Source organism: Capricornis sumatraensis, chromosome 5, assembly GCF_032405125.1.
Source record: "Capricornis sumatraensis isolate serow.1 chromosome 5, serow.2, whole genome shotgun sequence".
NCBI classification, from domain to species: Eukaryota; Metazoa; Chordata; class Mammalia; order Artiodactyla; family Bovidae; genus Capricornis; species Capricornis sumatraensis.
In genome coordinates this window covers 12,174,232-12,194,573 of record NC_091073.1, presented here as the reverse complement: position 1 = coordinate 12,194,573, position 20,342 = coordinate 12,174,232, and the positions used below count along the sequence as shown (strand labels likewise).

The 20,342-nt window shown below is 43.0% G+C and overlaps 1 protein-coding gene across 1 annotated transcript in view; it reads left to right on the top strand.

The window, feature by feature from the left end:
* Positions 1-20,342, top strand: part of ABCA13 (ATP binding cassette subfamily A member 13) — a 388,784-nt gene that overhangs the window by 195,889 nt on the left and 172,553 nt on the right. Inside the window, exon 42 of the mRNA XM_068973151.1 lies at positions 315-399. Within this exon, the coding sequence (XP_068829252.1) occupies positions 315-399 (85 nt within the window). The remainder of the gene's footprint in view (positions 1-314; positions 400-20,342) is intronic.

Below are 20,342 nucleotides of genomic sequence, written 5' to 3'. Positions count from 1 at the left end.
GGACAGCGTTTCATAAACCACAGTTGAATTGGATGCTCTGTGTGATCGGCTCCACCACGCCCTGCCCATTCCTGCCTAGCGGCTTGGCCAGGACCGAGGTGCCCTGAGGTTTAGACTGGTTTTACTCACCTTTGTGTCCTGTGGGCAGGACCAGGTGGCCTCAGAGTTCTGTCCCTTAACTGAACGACCAAGTGAAATATGGTGGCTGTTTGGTGAATATTGTCATAATGACCCAGTTGGGTAATTGAGGCAGAAGAGGTGCAATGTGGAAGGGAACATAAAATAACATGAAGCTCTTTTCCATTTTCAAAAAGGTATTTCTGCATCTTTTGCAAGATTCCAAGAAGCAATCTGATGCTGCCCTGAGCTTGGAGTCGGCACGCCCAGAGCCTGGTCCTGGTCACTGTAAGTCAGGGGACTTCTTTGCATTTCCACTGGGTGGGGGTTGGGGTGGGGGGGGCCTGAGGCGAGGCCCCCACCCTTACCACCACCTTGTTTTAATGAAGTGAGTCAGGAAGAGAAAGACCAATACCGTATATTAACGCGTATATATGGTATCTGGTACCGACAGTCCTATGTTCGGGGCAGCAATGGAGACACAGACGTAAAGAACAGACTTTTGGGCTCAGTGGAAGAAGGAGAGGGTGGGGTGATTTGAGAGAATAGCATTGGAACATATGCGTTACCGTATGTAAAATCGATAGTCAGTGCAAGCTTGAGGTATGATGCGGGGCACCAGAAGCCAGTGTCTATGATAACCTGGACGGATGAGCTGGGGAGGCAGGTGGGAGAGGGGTTCAGGAGAGAGGGTTCACGTGTATGCCTGTGGCTGATTCATATTGATATATGGCAAAACCCATCACAATATTGTAAAGTAATTGTCCTCCCATTAAAATGAATAAATTTTAAAAAAGTTGGAAAGGAAGAGATTAAGCACAGTGAGGAGTGTAATTGGATGGAGGCAGAAAGCTTAGTGTTTTTCTTTGACTTGAATCAAACATCTGTGTGTTTATGGGACAGCTTCACATTTCTTCAAAATTTAATTTATCATAGAAACAATGTCTCAGTATAGAAAACGAGGGTAACAGAATCAGTCCTTTTGTTTTCCTGCCTCACAAACAAGCCAGTCCAGCATCATTCTTGATGTGCACCTTGCATGCAGGGACTTTGCCAGGACGGGTTTACATGCAGAAGAATCCAAATGTGAGTCTTGTTCCCTGGAGCCTCTGTCCACTTGGGACTGAAGTGTTTTCCTAGGTCTCCTGTGCAGATCTCCATGCACAGGCATCGGCCATGGAGCAGAACCCCGGTGTGTGACTGGGCCTCAGTGGAGCCGGTTCCTACCCAATCTGTGGGCAGTGACCCAGAAAGGAGGACAGAGTTGGGCTGAAGAGGCCTGGAGGTGGACAGACCTCAGAGGCTTCCTCAGAACCTCCAGTTACATAGACCCGCAAATAAGTGACCAGAACTAAACGCTTCTGGATGTTGACGACAGATGTTTGGTAGACTGCATTCTCACAAGCAGCGTATGAGTTTCCATCAGCCCTGCTTGCTTTTCAGCTCCTGGTACTGTCAGGTTTAAAAATTATCTATTTTAGGCATCGTAATTGGTTTGTAGGGGTCTCTCATTGTGGTTTTAATTTGCTTTTCCCTGATGATTAATGATGTCGGGTGTACCTTATTCTAACAGCTCTACTGAGATAATAATTTACACGCCACGGAATTTGTCCATTTAGCACAGTTCAGCAGCTTGTCGTTTATTCTTAGTGTTGTGTATCCCTTGCCCCCATCAAGTTTGGAGCAAGTTGCATTACCACAGGAAGAAACCTCTCGTCAGTTTACCTGTCGCCTCCCCTGACTCCTGTGTGCTCCAGTCATAGGTAAGCTGTACTCTGCCGTCTGTCTCTGCGTGCTTGTCTGCTCTGGACGTTCGTACAAGTGGAGCCCACGGCATGTGGGTGTCTGTGTCTGGCGTCTTTTACTCGGCCTGATGTTTCTCAGGGACCACGTGCTGGTCTGTCGGTGCTTCATCCTTTGGTGGCCAGATCATGTTCATTGTCCAGGTGCACCAAAATTGGTTTGTTCTTTCACCAGCTAATGACCTTTTGGGTTGTTTCTACTTTGGGGCTATTATGAAGACGCTGCTATGAGCATCTGTGTATGAGTTATCTGCAGACATACATTCTCTCCTGGGCATGCATCTAGGAGTGAGATCACTGGTTAACCATGTGAGGAACTGCTGGACTATGATCTTCCTCCAGTTTCCAGCAACAGGTCCCTCACTTCCTCTTGAGCCTCCTCGGTGGCATCTGGTTTCAGACTGTCTAAAGAAGTTTAAGCTTACTTCACTCAGGATAATAATCTCCAGGTCCATCCATGTTGGTGCAAATGGCATTATTTCATTCTTTTTAGTGGTTGAGTAATATTCCATTGTGTGTAAACACCACATCTTCTTTACCCATTCATCTGTCAGTGGACATTTAGGTTGTTTCCATGCCTTGGCTATTGTGAATAGAGCTTCAGTGAACACAGGGGTACATGTCTCTTTGTGAGCTATAGTTTTGTTCAAAATATGTTCAGGAGTGGGATTGGTGGATCGTATGGTAGCTCTGTTTTTAGTTTTAAAAGGAACCACTGTACTGTTCTCTATAGCAGCTGCACCAGTTTACATTCCCATCAGTAGTGTAAGAGGGTTCCCTTTTCAACACAGTCTCTACAGTATTTATTATTTGTAGATATTTTTTTTTTGATGATGGCCATTCTGATTACTGTGAGGTGATACCTCACTGTAGTTTTGATTTACATTTCTCCAATAATTAATGATATTTAGCATCTTTCATGCATTGGAGAAGGAAATGGCAACCCACTCTAGTGTTCTTACCCGGAGAATCCCAGGGACGGGGGAGCCTGGTGGGCTGCAGTCCCTGGGGTCACACAGAGTCGGACACGACTGAAGTGACGCAGCAGCAGCAGCAGCAGCAGCAGCATCTTTTCATGTACTCTTGGCCATTTGTATGTCTGTTTTTGAAGAAATGTCTTCTTAGATCTGCCCATTTTTTTAATTGGGTTTTTGTTTTGATATTGAGTTGCATGAGCTGTTTATAAATTTGAGGGAATAATCCCTTGTCACTCACATCTTTTGCAAATATATTCTCCCATTCTGTGGTTTTTTTTTTTTTTTTTTGCTTTTCTTATGGTTTTCTTTGCTGTGCAAAAGCTTTTAAGATTAATTAGGTCCCATTGATTATTTTTGTTTTTATTTCCATTATTCAAGGAGATGCCTTGGAAAAGATATTGCTGCAATTTGTGTCAAAGTGTGTTCTGCCTGTGTTTCCTCTAAGAGTTTTATAGTATCCACTCTTATATTTAGGTCTTTAATCCATTTTGAGTTTATTTTTGAGTATGGTGTTAAAGAATGTTCTACTTTCATTTTTTACATGTTTTCCTGGTGCGATTTATTGAAGATATTGTCTTTCCTCCATTGTAGTCTTGCCTTCTTGGTCATAGATATGTGACTATAGGTATGTGAGTTTATTTCATGCTTTGCTGACCTATTCCTATTGACCTATTGATCTGTATTTCTGTTTTTGTGCCTGGACCGTACTGTGTTGATGACTGCAGCTTTATAGTATAGTTTGAAGTCAGGGAGCCCAGTTCCTTCAACTCTGTTTATCTTCTTCAAGATTGCTTTGGCTGTTCAGCATCTTTTATGTCTCCATAAAGATTTTTTGTTCTAGCTCTATGAAAAATGCCATTGGTAGTTTGATAGGGATTGTATTGAATCTGTAAGTTTTGTTGGTTAGTATAGTCATTTTGATAGTATTCATTATTCCAATCCAAGAACATCGTATATCTTTCCATTTGTTTGTGTTATCTTTAATTTCTTTCATCAGTATCTTATAGTTTTCTGAGTACAAGTCTTTTGCCTCCTTACTCCTAGTTACTTAATTCTTTTTGAGATAATGGTAATGGGGATTGCTCCCTTGAGTTCTGTTTCTGAATTTTTGTTTTTAGCATCGAAATGCAGCAAAATTCTGTGCATTAATTTTGTACCCTGAAGCATTACCAGATTCATTGATTAGCTCTAGTAGTTTTCTGGTAGTATCTTCAGGATTTTCTATCTATAGTATTATGTCATTTGGAGACAGTGACAGTTTTACTTCTTTTCCAATTTGGATTGGAATTTGAATTCCTTTTTTTTTTCTTTTTATTCTCTGATTGCTATGGCAAGGACTTCCAAAACTGTATTGAATAATAGAGGTGAGAGTGGACATCCTGGTGGTATTCCTAATCTTAGAGGAAATTCAGTTTTTTACCATTGAGAATAATGTTTGCTGTGAGTTTGTCATATATGGTCTTTATTATATTGAGGTAAGTTCCCTCTTGGTCAACAAAAGAGTCGAAAACTCAGTACTTGGATGCAATCTCAAAAATTACAGAATGATCTCTGTTCATTTCCAAGGCAAACCATTCAATATCACAGTAATCCAAGTCTATGCCCAAACCAGTAATGCTGAAGAAGCTGAAGACGAACGGTTCTATGAAAACCTACAAGACCTTTTAGAACTAACATCCAAAAAAGATGTCCTTTTCATTATAGGGGACTGGAATGCAAAAGTAGGAAGTCAAGAAACACTTGGGGTAACAGGCACATTTGGCCTTGGAATACGGCATGAAGCAGGGCAAAGACTAATAGAGTTTTGCCAAGAGAATGCACTGGTCATAAAAAAACACCCTCTTCCAGCAACACAAGAGAAGACTCTACACATGGACATCACCAGATGGTCAACACCAAAATCAGATTGATTATATTCTTTGCAGCCAAAGATGGAAAAGCTCTATACAGTCAGCAGAAACAAGACCGGGAGCTGACTGTGGCTCAGATCGTGAACTCCTTATTGCCAAATTCAGACTTAAATTGAAGAAAGTAGAGAAAATCACTAGACCATTCAGGTATGACCTAAGTCAAATTCCTTATGATTATTCAGTGGAAGTGAGAAATAGATTTAAGGGCCTAGATCTGATAGATGGAGTGCCTGATGAACTATGGAATGAGGTTCATGACATTGTACAGGAGATAGGGATCAAGACCATCCACATGAAAAAGAAATGCAAAAAACCAAAATGGCTGTCTGGGGAGACCTTACAAATAGCTGTGAAAAGAAGAGAGGCGAAAAGCAAAGGAGAATAGGAAAGATATAAGCATCTGAATGCAGAGTTCCAAAGAATAGCAAGAAGAGATAAGAAAGCCTTCCTCAGAGATCAATGCAAAGAAATAGAAGAAAACAAGAGAATGGGAAAGACTAGAGATCTCTTCAAGAAAATTAGAGATACCAAGGGAACATTTCATGCAAAGATGGGCTCGATAAAGGACAGAAATGTTATGGACCTAACAGAAGCAGAAGATATCAAGAAGAGGTGGCAAGAGTACAGAGAAGAACTGAACAAAAAAGTTCAGTCTTCTTCAATTTACCAAGTCTCGGTTTGTCGCCCAGCATGTGGTCAATCCTGGAGAATGTTCCATGTGCACTTGAGAAGAATGTGTATTCTGCTGCTTTTGGATGGATGTTCTATAAGTATTAATTAAGTCATCTGGTCTAATGTGTCATTTAAGGCCTGTGTTTCCTTACTGATTTTCTGTCTGAGTGATCTGTCCATTGATTCAAGTGGGGTGTTAAAGTCCTCCACTATTATTGTGTTATTGTGTATTTCTCCCTTTATACCTGTTAGTATATGTCTTATATATTGAGATGCCCTGTGTTGGGTACATACGTATTTACAATTGCTATGACTTCCTGGATTGATTCATTGATCATTATGTACTGTCTTTCTTTGGCTCTTGTAACAGTATTTTAGTCTGCTTTGTCTGATATGAGAATTGCTACTACACCTTTCTTTGGATATCCGTTTCCTCCCTTTGAGTCTATACGTGTCCCTAGATCTGAAGTGGGTTTCTTATAGACAGCATGTATATGAGTCTTGTTTTTGTATCCATTCAATCAGTCTGTGTCCTTTGGTCATAGCATTTAATCCATTTACATTTAAGATAATTATCAATATGTATGTTCTTATCAACATTTTGTTAATTGTTTTGAGTTTGTTTTTGTAGGTCTTTTTTCTTCCCTTTCTCTTTTGTTCTCTTGTGATCTGATGCCTAATTTTTGTGTTGTGTTGGGATTGCTTTGTGTGTGTGTGTGTGTATGTGTGTGTGTGTGTGTGTGCATGTATATTGGAGATTTTCAGTTTGCAGTTGCCATAAGGTTTTGATATAGCAGGCTATACACACACACACACACACACACACACATATACACACATACACACAAGATTGCTTTAAGTTACTGATCTTTTAGTTTCAAATGCATTTCCAATATCCTACGTTTGTAGTCTCTTCTTACAGTTGCTGGTTTTACATCATATTTGTGTGCAGAATATTCACTTATCTCCCAGTCTCTGAGGTCAGAAGTCTGGAGTCTCCCAAGGCTGAAACAGAGGTACCATCTGCTCTGCATTCTTATCTAGAACCCTCCTTATCTGGATTCTCTCCCAGATTTTTTCAGCTTGTGGGTGGAATTTGGGTCCTTGTGCTCATAGAACTGGGCTCCACCGTGGTTGGCCAGCATTCAATGGATTTGCTCTCAGATCCTTTAAGTCACCCTCAGGTCTTAGCCATGTGGCTCTCATACAACAGGATGTGTTTCTTCTTCAGACTGAACAGGAAAATCTGTTTTGATTTTTTTAAAGGCAATCTTAATTAAATATGTAAATATTTTACATATATAAAAATATGTATTTTTACTTCTGCTGTTGTGTAGTCTAAGTGTAGGAGCGACAGCTGTTACATTCAAGGTCTTCCCCTGCAGTCAAAGGAAAAGGCCTGTAACCCTTTATGAAGGGGTAGCCTTTGGGTTCCTTTAGATTTAAATTACTGTAACTAATTAAGTTGGGCTCCTCTTCATATTTACAGTGATTTGAATTTTTTTCATAATCCTGTAATTGTGTACTTTTCCCATGAATCATTAATTTTTTAAAAGCACTGTTTGACGTGTGTTTTGACTAACAGAAACTCCTTGTACCTTACCATAAATGGCACAGTCCTCAGGCGCACAGTTGGGGGAACTTCCCATGGTGCATCTGTGCAGCTATCACCCAGGCTAGCTTGGCTGGCCCTCATGTCCTCGCCCAGTCAGACCTGTCCTCTGACAGTAATAGTGTAACTTTCAAGTAGTTTTGCCTGTTTTCTTAACTTCATATGAATGGAATAAGGCAATATGCACAAAATTGTTTTTTCTATGTTTTATCTCAGCTGTGTTATTGCTTGTGTAACTTCTGTGTTAATGTTCCACTGTACATATCATAACTTGTCTCTGTTTTATGTAAAATTTTTATTTTAACTGAACATAGGCATTATTTGCTCTTTTCAGTACTAGAATGTTGCCTAAAGGTTTAATTTATGAGTCTTCACTTTTTTATGTTACATTAGTTAAATGACTTTTTTATATATGCACAAATTTAAAGAAAATATGATTATTCTCTCATGAACATTTTGTCATTGTTGAGAATTTAAGATAATTTACATTGAAAATATATTGCCTACATATATATCCTCTTCATTCTGGCTATATGTCTCTTTTGAAAAATGATAATTCCATGTTCTGAATTTGAGGAACATTATGGAAATGCATGTAAATATGTTAGAAATAGACATACAAAAAAGCTAATGTTACTTGAAAAAGAGGTATATTTTAAATTTAAAGAGAATCTCGAGGAAAGAAAAATTATAGTGCTTTCCATTACTGTTGTAAAATATGATATAAAAATGTAATCTCATTTATCATTGAAATTACAAATTATGGAACTGGAAAATACATCATTTGAAAATCTATTTAAGTATTTCATTACTAAAAAAGAAATGAGTCCAAGATACATTAAAACAAATTTGGTACCAGATTGCCTACATTTACCAATTTTATCATATGCTGCAAAATCCTCCTGTTCAGCTCAACATGAGGCCTGTACCTAAGTAAAATTTATGCTACTTCCTGGAAGTAATTTTATCAGAAAGCTAGATCAGGATTTCGGAGACTGTGTTTTCATTTCTTCTGGGTAAATGCTTTAGTTACTATGTTTGCCTGTCTTTGTTTGTGTGATCCACATTAGGGAAACATGATTTCTAGAGTAACCACTTACAGAAGGCTTCCTCTTCCTATGAATGCCCTGGAAACTTACTGTTTGTCATGGATTCCTGTACCGGGGGGCACCCCCCCCCCTGCAGGTACCCCTTCTCTCTACATACCCCGTGTCTTCAGAAACAGCCTGCCAGTAACTCAGTTCTTATTTCTCTGAGAGATTGATGAAGGCAGAATAAAATATAGAGTATAGACTTAATCCTTGGAGCCCCAGTGGCTCCATAAAAATGAGCTGTGAAGCCTGAGTCCTGTGCGCTGAGGCAGGTGTGGGAACTGCCCCCACAGAGAGGCACCCGGAGGGCGTCAGACCCGTGACACACACACTGTGTGTGTGTTCTCGCTGCACACCCACAGCCAGTCCAGAGGCAGGCCCTCCCACCTGTCTGGGCGAGGAGGCTGAGGTTACGTTACCCTGCCTGTCTGCCCACCCTGAGCGGGTCCAGCAGGAAATGCCCATCCAGGGGCACTACCTGCTGTTTCAGTCTCCTTAGATCCTTTAGTTTTTGCAAAGGCTTTCCCAAGATCTAATGTACTTGCGTTTATTATAATACTTGATGTATACTTAGAGAACTGGATTCACTGGTTGACCTTCTGGAAAATGTACTGAGCATACATCAAAATGTTGACCCAGAGAATTTGTTAAGATATTGAGCACTGAGCTTCATCCCCAGATTCCCAGTTCAGCTGTTTAGGATGGGGGCCAATGACCTGCATTTCTGATGAGCTCCCAGGCATTGCTGCTGCTCCAGGCCCCACACCTTGAATCCACTGATTGGGTGGAATAGTTGGGCAATTCTACTTAGAATCACAAGTTTCAGGTTGCAGACCGAATGATGAATGATGGAAGAAAGTAAAACTGTTAGTCGCTCAGTTGTGTCCAACTCTGTGACTCTATGGACTGTAGCCCACCAGGCTCCTCTGTCCATGGGATTCTCCAGGCAAGAATCCTGGAGTGGGTTGCCATTTCCTCCTCCAGGGGATCTTCCTGACCCAAGGACTGAACCCAGGTCTCCCACATTGCAGGCATATTCTTTATTGTCTGAGGCACAGGGACTAAATGGTGTCTGTTAAAGTACTGGTCCCACCACCTCAGCAGGTGAGCGTGTTTGGAGGCAGGGTCTTTAAAAAATCATTTTTTTAATGCAATCTCTTTTTAAAAAAATTTATTTATTTTAATTGGAGGCTAATTACTTTACAATATTGTATTGGTTTTGCCATACATTGACATGAAATCACCATGGGTGTACATGTGTTCCCCATCCTGAACCCTCCTCCCACCTCCCTCCCCATCCCATCGCTCTGGGTCATTCCAGTGCACCATCCCCAAGCACCCTGTTCCATGCATCGAACCTGGACTGGTTTCACATATGATAATATATATGTTTCAATGCCATTCTCCCAAGTTATCCCACCCTCGCCTTCTCCCACAGAGTCCAAAAGACTGTTCTATACATCTGTGTCTCCTTTGCTATCTTGCATACAGGGTCATCATTACCATCTTTCTAAATTCCATATATATGCATTAGTGTACTGTAATGGTGTTTTTCTTTCTGGCTTACTTCACTGTACAATAAGCTCCAGTTTCATCCACCTCATTAGAACTGATTCAAATGTATTCCTTTTAATGGCTGAGTAATACTTCATTGTGTATATGTACCACAGCTCTCTTATCCATTCGTCTGGTGATGGACATCTAGGTTGCTTCCATGTTCTGGCTATTATAAACAGTGCTGCGATGAACATTGGGGTACACGTGTCTCTTTCAATTCTGGTCTCCTTGGTGTGTATGCCCAGCAGTGGGATTGCTGGGTCATATGGCAGTTCTATTTCCAGTTTTTTAAGGAATCTCCACACTGTTCTCCATAGTGGCTGTACCAGTTTGCATTTCTACCAACAGTGTAAGAGGGTTCCCTTTTCTCCACACCCTCTCCAACATTTATTGTTTGTAGACTTTTGCATCACAGCCATTCTGACTGGCGTGAGATGGTACCTCATTGTGGTTTTGATTTGCATTTCTCTGATAATGAGTGATGTTGAGCATCTTTTCGTGTGTTTGTTAGCCATCAGTATGTCTTCTTTGGAGAAATGTCTGTTTAGTTCTTTGGCCCATTTTCTGATTGGGTCATTTATTTTTCTGGAATTAAGCTGCAGGAGCTGCTTGTATATTTTTGAGATTAATTCTTTGTCAGTTACTTTGTTTGCTATCATTTTCTCTTATTCTGAAGGCTGTCTTTTCACCTTGCTTATAGTTTCCTTCATTGTGCGAAACCTTTTAAGTTTAATTAGGTCCATTTGTTTATTTTTGCTTTATTTCCATTACTCTGGGAGGTGGGTCATAGAGGATCCTGCTGTGATTTATGTTGGAGAGTGTTTTGCCTATGTTTTCCTCCAGGAGTTTTATAGTTTCTGGTCTTACATTTAGATTTTTAATCCATTTTGAGTTTATTTTTGTGTATGGTGTTAGAAAGTGTTCTAGTTTCATTCTTTTACAAGTGGTTGACCAGTTTTCCCAGCACCACTTGTTAAAGACATTGTCTTTTCTTCATTGTATAGTCTTGCCTCCTTTGTCAAAGATAAGGTATCCATGGGTGTGTTAAGCGAGGTTACACGAATGGGTACCAAACACATATGACCGGTCTCCTTAGGAAAGGTGATTTGGCCATAAAGAGACACCAGGGAGCGTGCCTGACTGGGCAGAGCCATGTGAGGAACCCATCTGTTGGCCTGGAAGGGAGGCTCCAGGGACAGCAGCTCTGCTGGCGCCTGATTGTGGACCTCCAGCCTCGAGGCCAGAGATAAAGTATATTTCTGTAGCTGAATCCACCGGGACTGCCTACTTTGAAAGGCTTTCAGAGCAACTGTGCAGCCAACCAGCGCGAGGTATTTCCTTGCTATGCTCTTCACACAGGACACGAGGGTGGAGTTGCAGGGTTCAGCCCTGTGGCTCAGCTGCAGCCTTGGTGACCTTGACCTTATGCCTGCCTTGAACCCGCTGACCCCAGAGTGGTCACATCCCTGCAACGTCCAGTGTGTTGGTCCTTCACAGGTTTGACCAGGCTGAGTTCTCTTCACTCACTTGTACAGTTCTCACTTTCTTCTGAGAGGCTCCTGAACGCCTCTGGACTGTGCAGTGGTGGCAGGGGATGGATGCTTGATGACTGGCCCTTGGCTATCCAGCTCGCCTCTCTGGGCTCCCACGGTCCTGGTGAGAATTCAGTCGCTGGAAATTCGACTCTCCTTGTGGCTCTGGCCTCCCCCTTGCCTCCTCAGTCACAGAGAGCACTGGGCTCTGCCGGCCCCCCACCCCAGCCCTGCCTGCTCCACTCCTTCTTCCCTTGTCTCCTCCCAGGAGAGAGAGGGTCCCCCTTCCTGTGTGAGCACAGGCCCTGTGCCCAGGACGAGAGCCCCCAGCCTTCTGAGCAGCAGTCCTTTCCTCTGGCTTTTCAGTCTGCCATCTCCCGAGTCTCTCCCATCAGGACTCACAGGGGCTCGCCGATCTTCCTCTGGGAACCCAAGTGGCACTTGGCAGTGGAAGCGTTCTCTGCAGCCCCTGCCCCTGCAGACCCGCCTGCCTCCCGGCTCCCTGCAGGGCTCCCCCTCACACGGACGGTGAGACGCCCTCACGTGCACATGCTGTGTCCTGTGCTTGTCCTGTGCCCGCCCCGCTCACCCAGGGTTTGCTCGGATTCCCCTGTGGCCCTGTGCCACTCGCTCTGAAGGCGTCACTCCAGACCTGTGAGTGGCGGTCAGCCCTGACTGTGCACAAAACCCTCTTTCCTGGAACCTGGTGATGTCGCGCGTCTGCAGGCTCCAGGCCCCTGCTCCGGTAGCCTGGCCTCTCCTCATTCCACTCCTCTCTGAGCTCCACTCTCTGCCCACGGCTGTCTCTTCCTGGGCGGAGGCAGCAGCGTCGGTACTGCTCGTCCCTGTAGCTCTTCAGGAATCTCTGGTTACACCCCCGACCCCAAGCTGGGGCTGTGACCACCTGCTTGCGCCTCCACCCAGGAGCCTCTCTGACCACCTGCTTGCACCTCCACCCAGGAGCCTCTCAGCCCCTTTCTCTCCGTGTGGTCCAGCCCAGTTCGTGATTCCCACCTGTCAGTCTTCCACCCCTTCAGAGAATATCATCTCCACTTGGTTTACATGGCACTCCCTCCAAATCCCACCCATCCACCCTCCACATAGCCAGAGGCATTAAAGTATGCCTTGATTTGATTGCAAATTTGATTGCAAATTTCCTACTCAAAGTTTTCCGTTTTTTGGCACCTAGATTGTGCCCACAGACCCAATGGATCCATAGCTGGGGCTGCCTCCCAGTGTGTGTGCTGCAGCTAGCCTGGATCACTTCCTCTTGAGTTGTGGGGCTCTGTCTGGCCCCTGGGACCTTCACTCTAGCCCTTCTCCGGCCCCCAAGACCTCTCCCTTCCCTGCGTCTCAGAGCATATCCCAGCTTCAGCTGGTCCAGTTGTTCCTCATTTTTATTGCTAAGTAATATTCCATTATAAATAAATAAATATATATATGTATAAAACGTGTGTACAGGGTTCTGACTTTTCTACATTCTTGCCAAAAGTTTCTACACAGCCAAGGAAACAACAGAATGAAAAGGCAGCCTACAGAATGAAAGAAAATATTTGCAAACTATGTACCTGATAGAGGTTAATATCCAAAATATGTAAGGAACTCCTGCAATCAGTAACAAAGAAGCAAATTACTTGCTTTAAAAATGGGCAGAGGACCTGCAGTATTTCCAAAGGAGACATACAGATGGACAACAGTTAAATGAAGAAATTCTCAAAATCACTAACCATCAGGAAAATGCGAATCAAAACCACAAAGGGAATCACCTTATATGTGTTAGGCTGGCTATTTTATATATATAAAGCAGGGTAACCTGATGTTTATTAAAGTGGCAGATTTTTACGCCTGACTTCCACAAATTTTGGGCTTCCCTGATAGCTCAGTTGGTAAAAAATCTACCTGCAATGCAGGAGATCCTGGTTCAATTCCTGGGTTCAGAAAATCCCCTGGAGAAGGGATAGGCTACCCACTCCAGTATTCTTGGGCTTCCCTTGTGACTCAGCTGGTAAAGAATCTGCCTGCAATGTGGGAGACCTGGGTTTGATCCTGGGATTAGAAAGATCCTCTGGAGAAGGGAAAGGCTAGCCACTCCAGTATTCTGGCCTGGTGAATTCCATGGACTATACAGTCCATGAGGTTGCAGAGAGTTGGATGTGATTTTCACTTTCCACGAATTTTGATTCCAAAAACTTAGACATTTGCTTTTTTAAGCATTCATCCCAGTTTCCTTTGATTTAGGTGGTCTGTGGTCACTGCTATAAAAGCACCCTTTAAGAATCTCTTTAAACCAAATTTGATGTGAAACTTCACAAATCCATCTCATAGTGAATGTAGGAAACAAGTGTTTTCTCCCTATAAGGCTTTGCTGTGCCTTTTCTTAAAGAAACCACATTTCCACCCCCGCCGGCCTTGCGAGATCTGAGAGCGCATTGATGTTCTGATAACTCTGGTTGTCAGCATCGCTTTATCTAAACTTCTTTCTTCCCCCTCGATTTAATCCTCTGTGCTTCCTCTGTAATTACTGCTTTTGTGATGATGGGAAGCAATTTCGGCAGTAAGTAATCTGAAGGCTCTGCAGCCTCTCCTGTGGTTTTTGAGACCATCCTGTTGACTCCCATCATCCTGTTGACTCCCATCCTACCGGGAGGCCAGTATTCTCTGCCTCTTCATTGAGCCATTGCAGATTCTGCGTATCTCCTAGGGCTTGGCCTTGGCGTTAGATGCAGAGTGTCTTTTCTTCTTTGTCCACATTTCTTCAGACTTCAAATGCTGCCTTCTCTGTAAGAGGTGGGGGGCGGGATTCATGTCTGCTGCTGCTTACACCTGCCAGAGAAGGTCTGTGTGCCAAGTTCGCTAAAATCAGCAGAGAGCGACTGGCGGGGTGCTTTGCAGAAGTCGGTCTGCCAAAATAAAAATGGGATTGAAATAGATTTGGGTGGAATAAATGCTGGTAGCAGGTGCCAGAAAGCAGCAGCTTTGGTCACAGGGGACTTGGGAAGCAGGGAAAGTGTGTGGAGCCGGCATGCAGATCAGAAATGCCAGAGCAAGCTCCCGAGCCTGGTGATATGTGTGCTCAGCTGTGTCTGACTCTTTGTGACCCCATGGACTGTAGGCTGCCAGGCTCCTCTGTCCACGGGATTTCCTAGCCAAGAATATTGGAGTGGGTTGCCATTTTCTACTCCAGGGAATTCTCTTGACTCAGGGATTGAACCCACGGCTCTTGAGTCTCCTGCATTGGCAGGTGGATTCTTTACCACTGGCGCCACCTGGAAAGGTTGGTGATGAATAGTTATCATCCTCATTTCCTGAACTGGAGTCTCATCTTCTTGTGAAATATTTGACAGAGAATGTGTTTTACTTCTCTGAAGTGTAGTCATTGCCTCAAAAGTCATGGGACCTACTCGGGTAAATCAGACAGGAGAGCTCTGGGCACCTTTAGGGGCCTGCCAGTCCTCAGGAAGCTGAGGATGGATGTGCCCTGGATGCTTCCCGCCCCCTCCACACACTCCCGCTTGCCGAAGTGGGTGGAGATTGAGTTGGGCATCCTGAACTGGTACCTTGTTTGCTCCTTCCTGATGGTTGCAGCTGCCTTGGGGGTATGTGGGCAGCTGTATTTATGTCTCTATACACCGCAGAGTTGTGTTGTTGCTTTGACACCTGCTTCAGCGTTGTTGTTTATGCTGATTAAAATCAGATTGACATGGAGCCACCACTGGTGGCTTGAGGACAGCTTTACATGAGGCCCACTGGGCATGACTTTCACAACCAAGAGGGTATGGGGCCTGGGGAAATGCACAGGGGTTGTTTGCCAAGTAGGGAGAAGGGCCTGGGGTGAGGGCAGGGGGGCCACAGCCCAGTGAGTTACAAATAGATGGGGACGCTGGATCCAGCATCTGGTCAATGTCCAGCCACGCCTTCACCCATCCAACCAGAGATGAGGGCCAGGGCTGGGGTCGAGATGGGGGTGCAGTGGAAAGTGTCCCCAAGTCCTCTTTCCTAATCATGTGTTAGAACTTTGGAGGGAGCTCAGGTTTGAAAACTCAAGAGTGAGGCCCTTTAGATGCTTTCGGAGGACCTGACTTTGGTGCACTTAAGACAAAATGCAAATTCTGAGCTTGTGACTTGCCCAGGTGATATTTGCAGCTCGTGGCAGAGCTGGGATGCACCCTGGTTCTCTGAAGGTCAAGTCACTGTTTTTCCAAGGTAGGTTTAAACAAAGGGATTTTGGCAACCTTTACATTATTAAAAAAAAATATGGCTAGGCATAAGGGGTGACTGTATGTCAAAGTAAAATGCTAATTTGATTCCTTTAACCTTTTGGTTATTACAGTCACGGTGGTTTTTAAAAATTTTATTAAAGTACAGTTGATTTACAGTGTTGTGAAAGTTTCTGCTATACAGCACGATGACTCAGTTATACAGATATATACATTCTGTTTCATATTCTTTTCCATTATGGTTTATCCCAGGAGATTGAATACAGTCCCCTATGCTAAACAGTAGAACCTTGTTGTTCATCCGGTCCTACATATAACAGTTTGCATCCACAGTTCTCAGACTCCCACTCCTTCCCTCCCTCACCCCCCATCCCTTGGCAACCAAAAGTCTGATCTCTATGTCTGTGGGTTTGTTTCTGTTTCATAAATAACTTCATTTGTTTCATATGTTAGATTCCACATGTAAGTGACTTCATGCAGTGCTTGTCTTTGTTTGACTTACTTCACTTCGTATGACAATCTCTAGGTCCCTCCGTGTTGCTGGAGTTGGCATTGTTTCATCCTTTTTTGTGGTTGAGTAATATCCCATTGTATATATGTACCACACCTTTATTCCTCTGTTGATGGATATTTGGTTTGCTTTCACGTCCTGGCTATTGTAAATAGTGTAGTGAATATTGGTGTGCATGAAGCCTTTCAAACCACGTGTTTCTCTGCATATGTGTCTAGGAGTGGGATTGCTGGTCATATGGTAGCTCTATTTTTAGTTTTTAAAGGAACCTCCATACTGTTCTCCATAGTGTGGGAACCAAGTTACATTCCCACAAGCAGTTGTAGGAGCGTTCCCTTTTCTCCACACGCTCTCCAGCATTTATTGTTTGTAGACTTCTTGATGATGGCCATTCTAACAGGTGTGACTGTAGTTTTGATTTGTGTTTCTCTAACATTGCAGCCATGAAATTAAAAGATGCTTACTCCTTGGAAGGAAAGTTATGACCAACCTGGATAGCATATTCAAAAGCAGAGACATTACTTTGCCAACAAAGGTCCGTCTAGTCAAGGCTATGGTTTTTCCTGTGGTCATGTATGGATGTGAGAGTTGGACTGTGAAGAAAGCTGAGCGCCGAAGAATTGATGCTTTTGAACTGTGGTGTTGGAGAAGACTCTTGACAGTCCCTTGGACTGCAAGGAGATCCAACCAGTCCATTCTAAAGGAGATCAACCCTGGGTGTTCTTTGGAAGGAATGATGCTAAAGCTGAAACTCTAGTACTTTGGCCACCTCATGCAAAGAGTTGACTCATTGGAAAAGACCCTGATGCTGGGAGGGATTGGGGGCAGGAGGAAAAGGGGATGACAGAGGATGAGATGGCTGGATGGCATCACTGACTCGATAGACATGAGTTTGAGTGAACTGCGGGAGATGGTGATAGACAGGGAGGCCTGGCGTGTTGCGATTCATGGGGTCGCAAATAGTTGGACACAACTGAGAAACTGAACTGAACATTTAACGATGTTGAACATCTTTTCACCAGTCATAGTGCTTTTTAAAGAACCAAATCAAGGATATATACCTGTACAGAAACTGGAACGTTCAGTGGCTTGTCATGTAGAAAATTATTCTATCACCTACTTTTTTCTTTTTTTAAAGAAAAATCATGTCTAAGAAAATAGTATGGTTATTACAAGAAACGAACAGGTAAAATGCTATAAAAGTTGGGTAAAATAGAGTTGTGAAATTATTTTCAAAACAATTTAGATAAAATAGACTCTGTTAGCTTTTTAAAGAATTCAACATAACATTGCATTTGCTTTATAAAAGAATAGTTAACAAAAGTTACAGTAACTTGCATGGTTTTATGTTTTATATATTTTTATATTATCATGTTTAACATTTAAGAAGTAAATGCATTTTGGGTTTTATGTCATATTAATAAGCCTATAATGTGTCACAAAACTTCCTTTTAGATTTTTCCTCATTCTTTTTTCAATTTCCTCTTTTCCTCTTTTTCTCTCTTTCCCACCCCTGTTGCCCACTTTCCTTCCTTTCTTAATTGGAGGATATTTTATTTTGTTTGTTTTCCTCTTTTAATGGTATGAATTCTTGTTCGTAATTCAGTCAGAATTTGCATAAATGTCAAACCGTTATAGTCTTTACCGGAACAGAGATTGGGAGCCACCCCACCTGCATTTGTGTTCTGAACAGGGTCACTGGTGGGACAACCCCTGCCCAAAGGTCAGTGTGTCCACGTGAGGCTGGGGTTTCTGGGGCCCGATGCTGTGTCCCTGTGACATGTTTTCAATGTTAATGCCCATCCACAGGTATCCACCAGGTTAACCGAAAGCATATCCCCCCCCCAGGAACCATCCAGCGCTGTTAGTTTTCCATACAGCTCACTGATTCTAGTTTTTGGACTGGTGAGAACAGATGAAATGGTGTAAGCTTTTTACTGTCTGCTGATAATTTTGAAATTCCATGTCATAACGGGGGTGCAGTAGAAAACATAGTTGTCCCTCCGTGTCCAAGGGGTGGGCGTGGTTCCCAGACTCCCTGGACAGCAGAATCCCCAGAGGCTCAAGCTTCTTCTGTAAAATGGTACTTGCATATAATCTATGCACACCCTCATATATTTTAAAATCACCTCTAGATTACTTGCAGGGCTTCCCAGGTGGTCTAGCAATAAAGAATCCACCTGCCAATGCAGGAGATGCAGGTTTGATCCCTGGGTGAGGAAGGTCCTCTGGAGATGGGAATGGCAACCCACTCCAGTATTCTCACCTGGGAAATCCCACGGACAGAGAAGCCTGGTGGGCTACAGTCAGTGGGGTCGCAGAGAGTTGGACACGACTGAGTGACTGAGCACGCATGCTTACAGGTTACTTCTAATACCCGATACAAATGTAAATCGTGTATAGTTATCGGTTCAGTTCAGTTCAGTTCAGTCGCTCAGTCGTGTCCGACTCTTTGCGACCCCATAAATCACAGCACGCCAGGCCTCCCTGTCCATCACCAACTCCCAGAGTTAACTCAGACTCACGTCCATCGAGTCAGTGATGCCATCCAGCCATCTCATCCTCCGTCATCCCCTTTTCCTCCTGCCCCCAATCCCTCCCAGCATCAGAGTCTTTTCCAATGAGTCAACTCTTTGCATGAGGTGGCCAAAGTACTGGAGTTTCAGCTTTAGCATCATTCCTTCCAAAGAACACCCAGGACTGATCTCCTTTAGAATGGACTGGTTGGATCTCCTTGCAGTCCAAGGGGCACTCAGAGTCTCCTCCAACACCACAGTTCAAAGGCATCAGTTCTTTGGTGCTCAGCTTTCTTCACAGTCCAACTCTCACATCCATACATGACTACTGGAAAAACTGTAGCCTTGACTAGACGGACCTTTGTTGGCAAAGTAATGTCTCTGCTTTTGAATATGCTGTCTAGCTTGGTCATAACTTTCCTTCCAAGGAGTAAGCATCTTTTAATTTCATGGCTGCAATCACCATCTGCAGTGATATAGTTATCAGTGTGTGACAAATCTGAGTTTTGCTTTTTGGAATGTTCTGGAACATTTTTTCTTGAATATTTTTGATCTGAGGCAGATAGGGAGGGCTGGCCACATCCGTAATACCCAGCTTACCATGTTTCTGTCTCAGAATTCGTTTCTCCTTCCTGGAGGTCCTCTCCTACACCAGGCACCCCTCCATACCCATCAGAGAACATTTTTCACTCCTTGAATTTCTGGCAGTGACAGCTCTTCGGAGAAGTCTGACCCACTGTTGAACAGAGTATGCTGTGTTGGTCTTGGTTGATTGTCATGTTTTGTTACATTTGACTCTATTGCAGGACTAAAAGCTTTGAGCAGTCTGTTCAAAGAGACAATCTAAGGGTCTAGCAAAGCACTTATACATCATAAAGTCCATGCTTTGTTCTCCCAAATTTAACTTTTGTTCACAGTTTCTCTTGAACTGGGTCTGTGTATAAATAAGTGAAAGGTTTGAATTACTACATTTAAGATTCACTTCAATGGTAAAAATCTCTAACTCAGTGAATAAAGAAAGATACTGTTTCTGTTTCATAAAATCATACCTCATTTCCCAGATAAATATACAGCCTTTACAAGATAATTATTGATTCGTAGTGGTTTCATCTCTAAGTCATGTCCAACTCTTGAGACCCCATGGATTGTAAGCTTACAAGATGCATAAATATTCACTGTTTAAAACCCAGAAATTATGAAGAAGGAATTGAAGTAGCTTGATCTTGCTGCACAAAGAGTTATAAATCTTTAGTAAGTAGACTGAAAATATATATAACACTTCAGCTTTTCGAATCTAAAAAAAAATCACTTGGTCAAATTCAAATAATGTATAGAGTGTAGCAATTCATGAAAGACAACTTTTCACTAAGGTGTATACACAAAACAGTAGTAACTTATTCCCCAGGTGTTATGTTGTAATGCATTTTTCTCCACTGCATGGTTGTATTATAAGTTGTTCAGTTCATCCCTGTGTGTCAGACATTTGTTTCCAGCTTCTTGCTACTGTCTTCTATAGGATGTAACAAACCACCTTGTTTGCTCTGTTTGATGAATTTCTCTTGCTTTTTTCACTAATCCCACTCTCGGATTGGAATTAAGCTGATCAGAGGGGGCTCATATTTGCTTCCCCCAGAGAGACTGGCCAGGTCTGTTCTCCCAGCGCTGCTGCTGATAAGGTCAATTTCCTAAAACACTCAGTGATAGTAGGGATTCACATTGTTTTTAATCCTTACCATGTTGATCATCTGAACATTTATTTTCCAGATAAATTTTCTTTTTTAATTTTCTAGATAAATTTTCTTCCATGAAAATAGCTGATTTCCCAGTA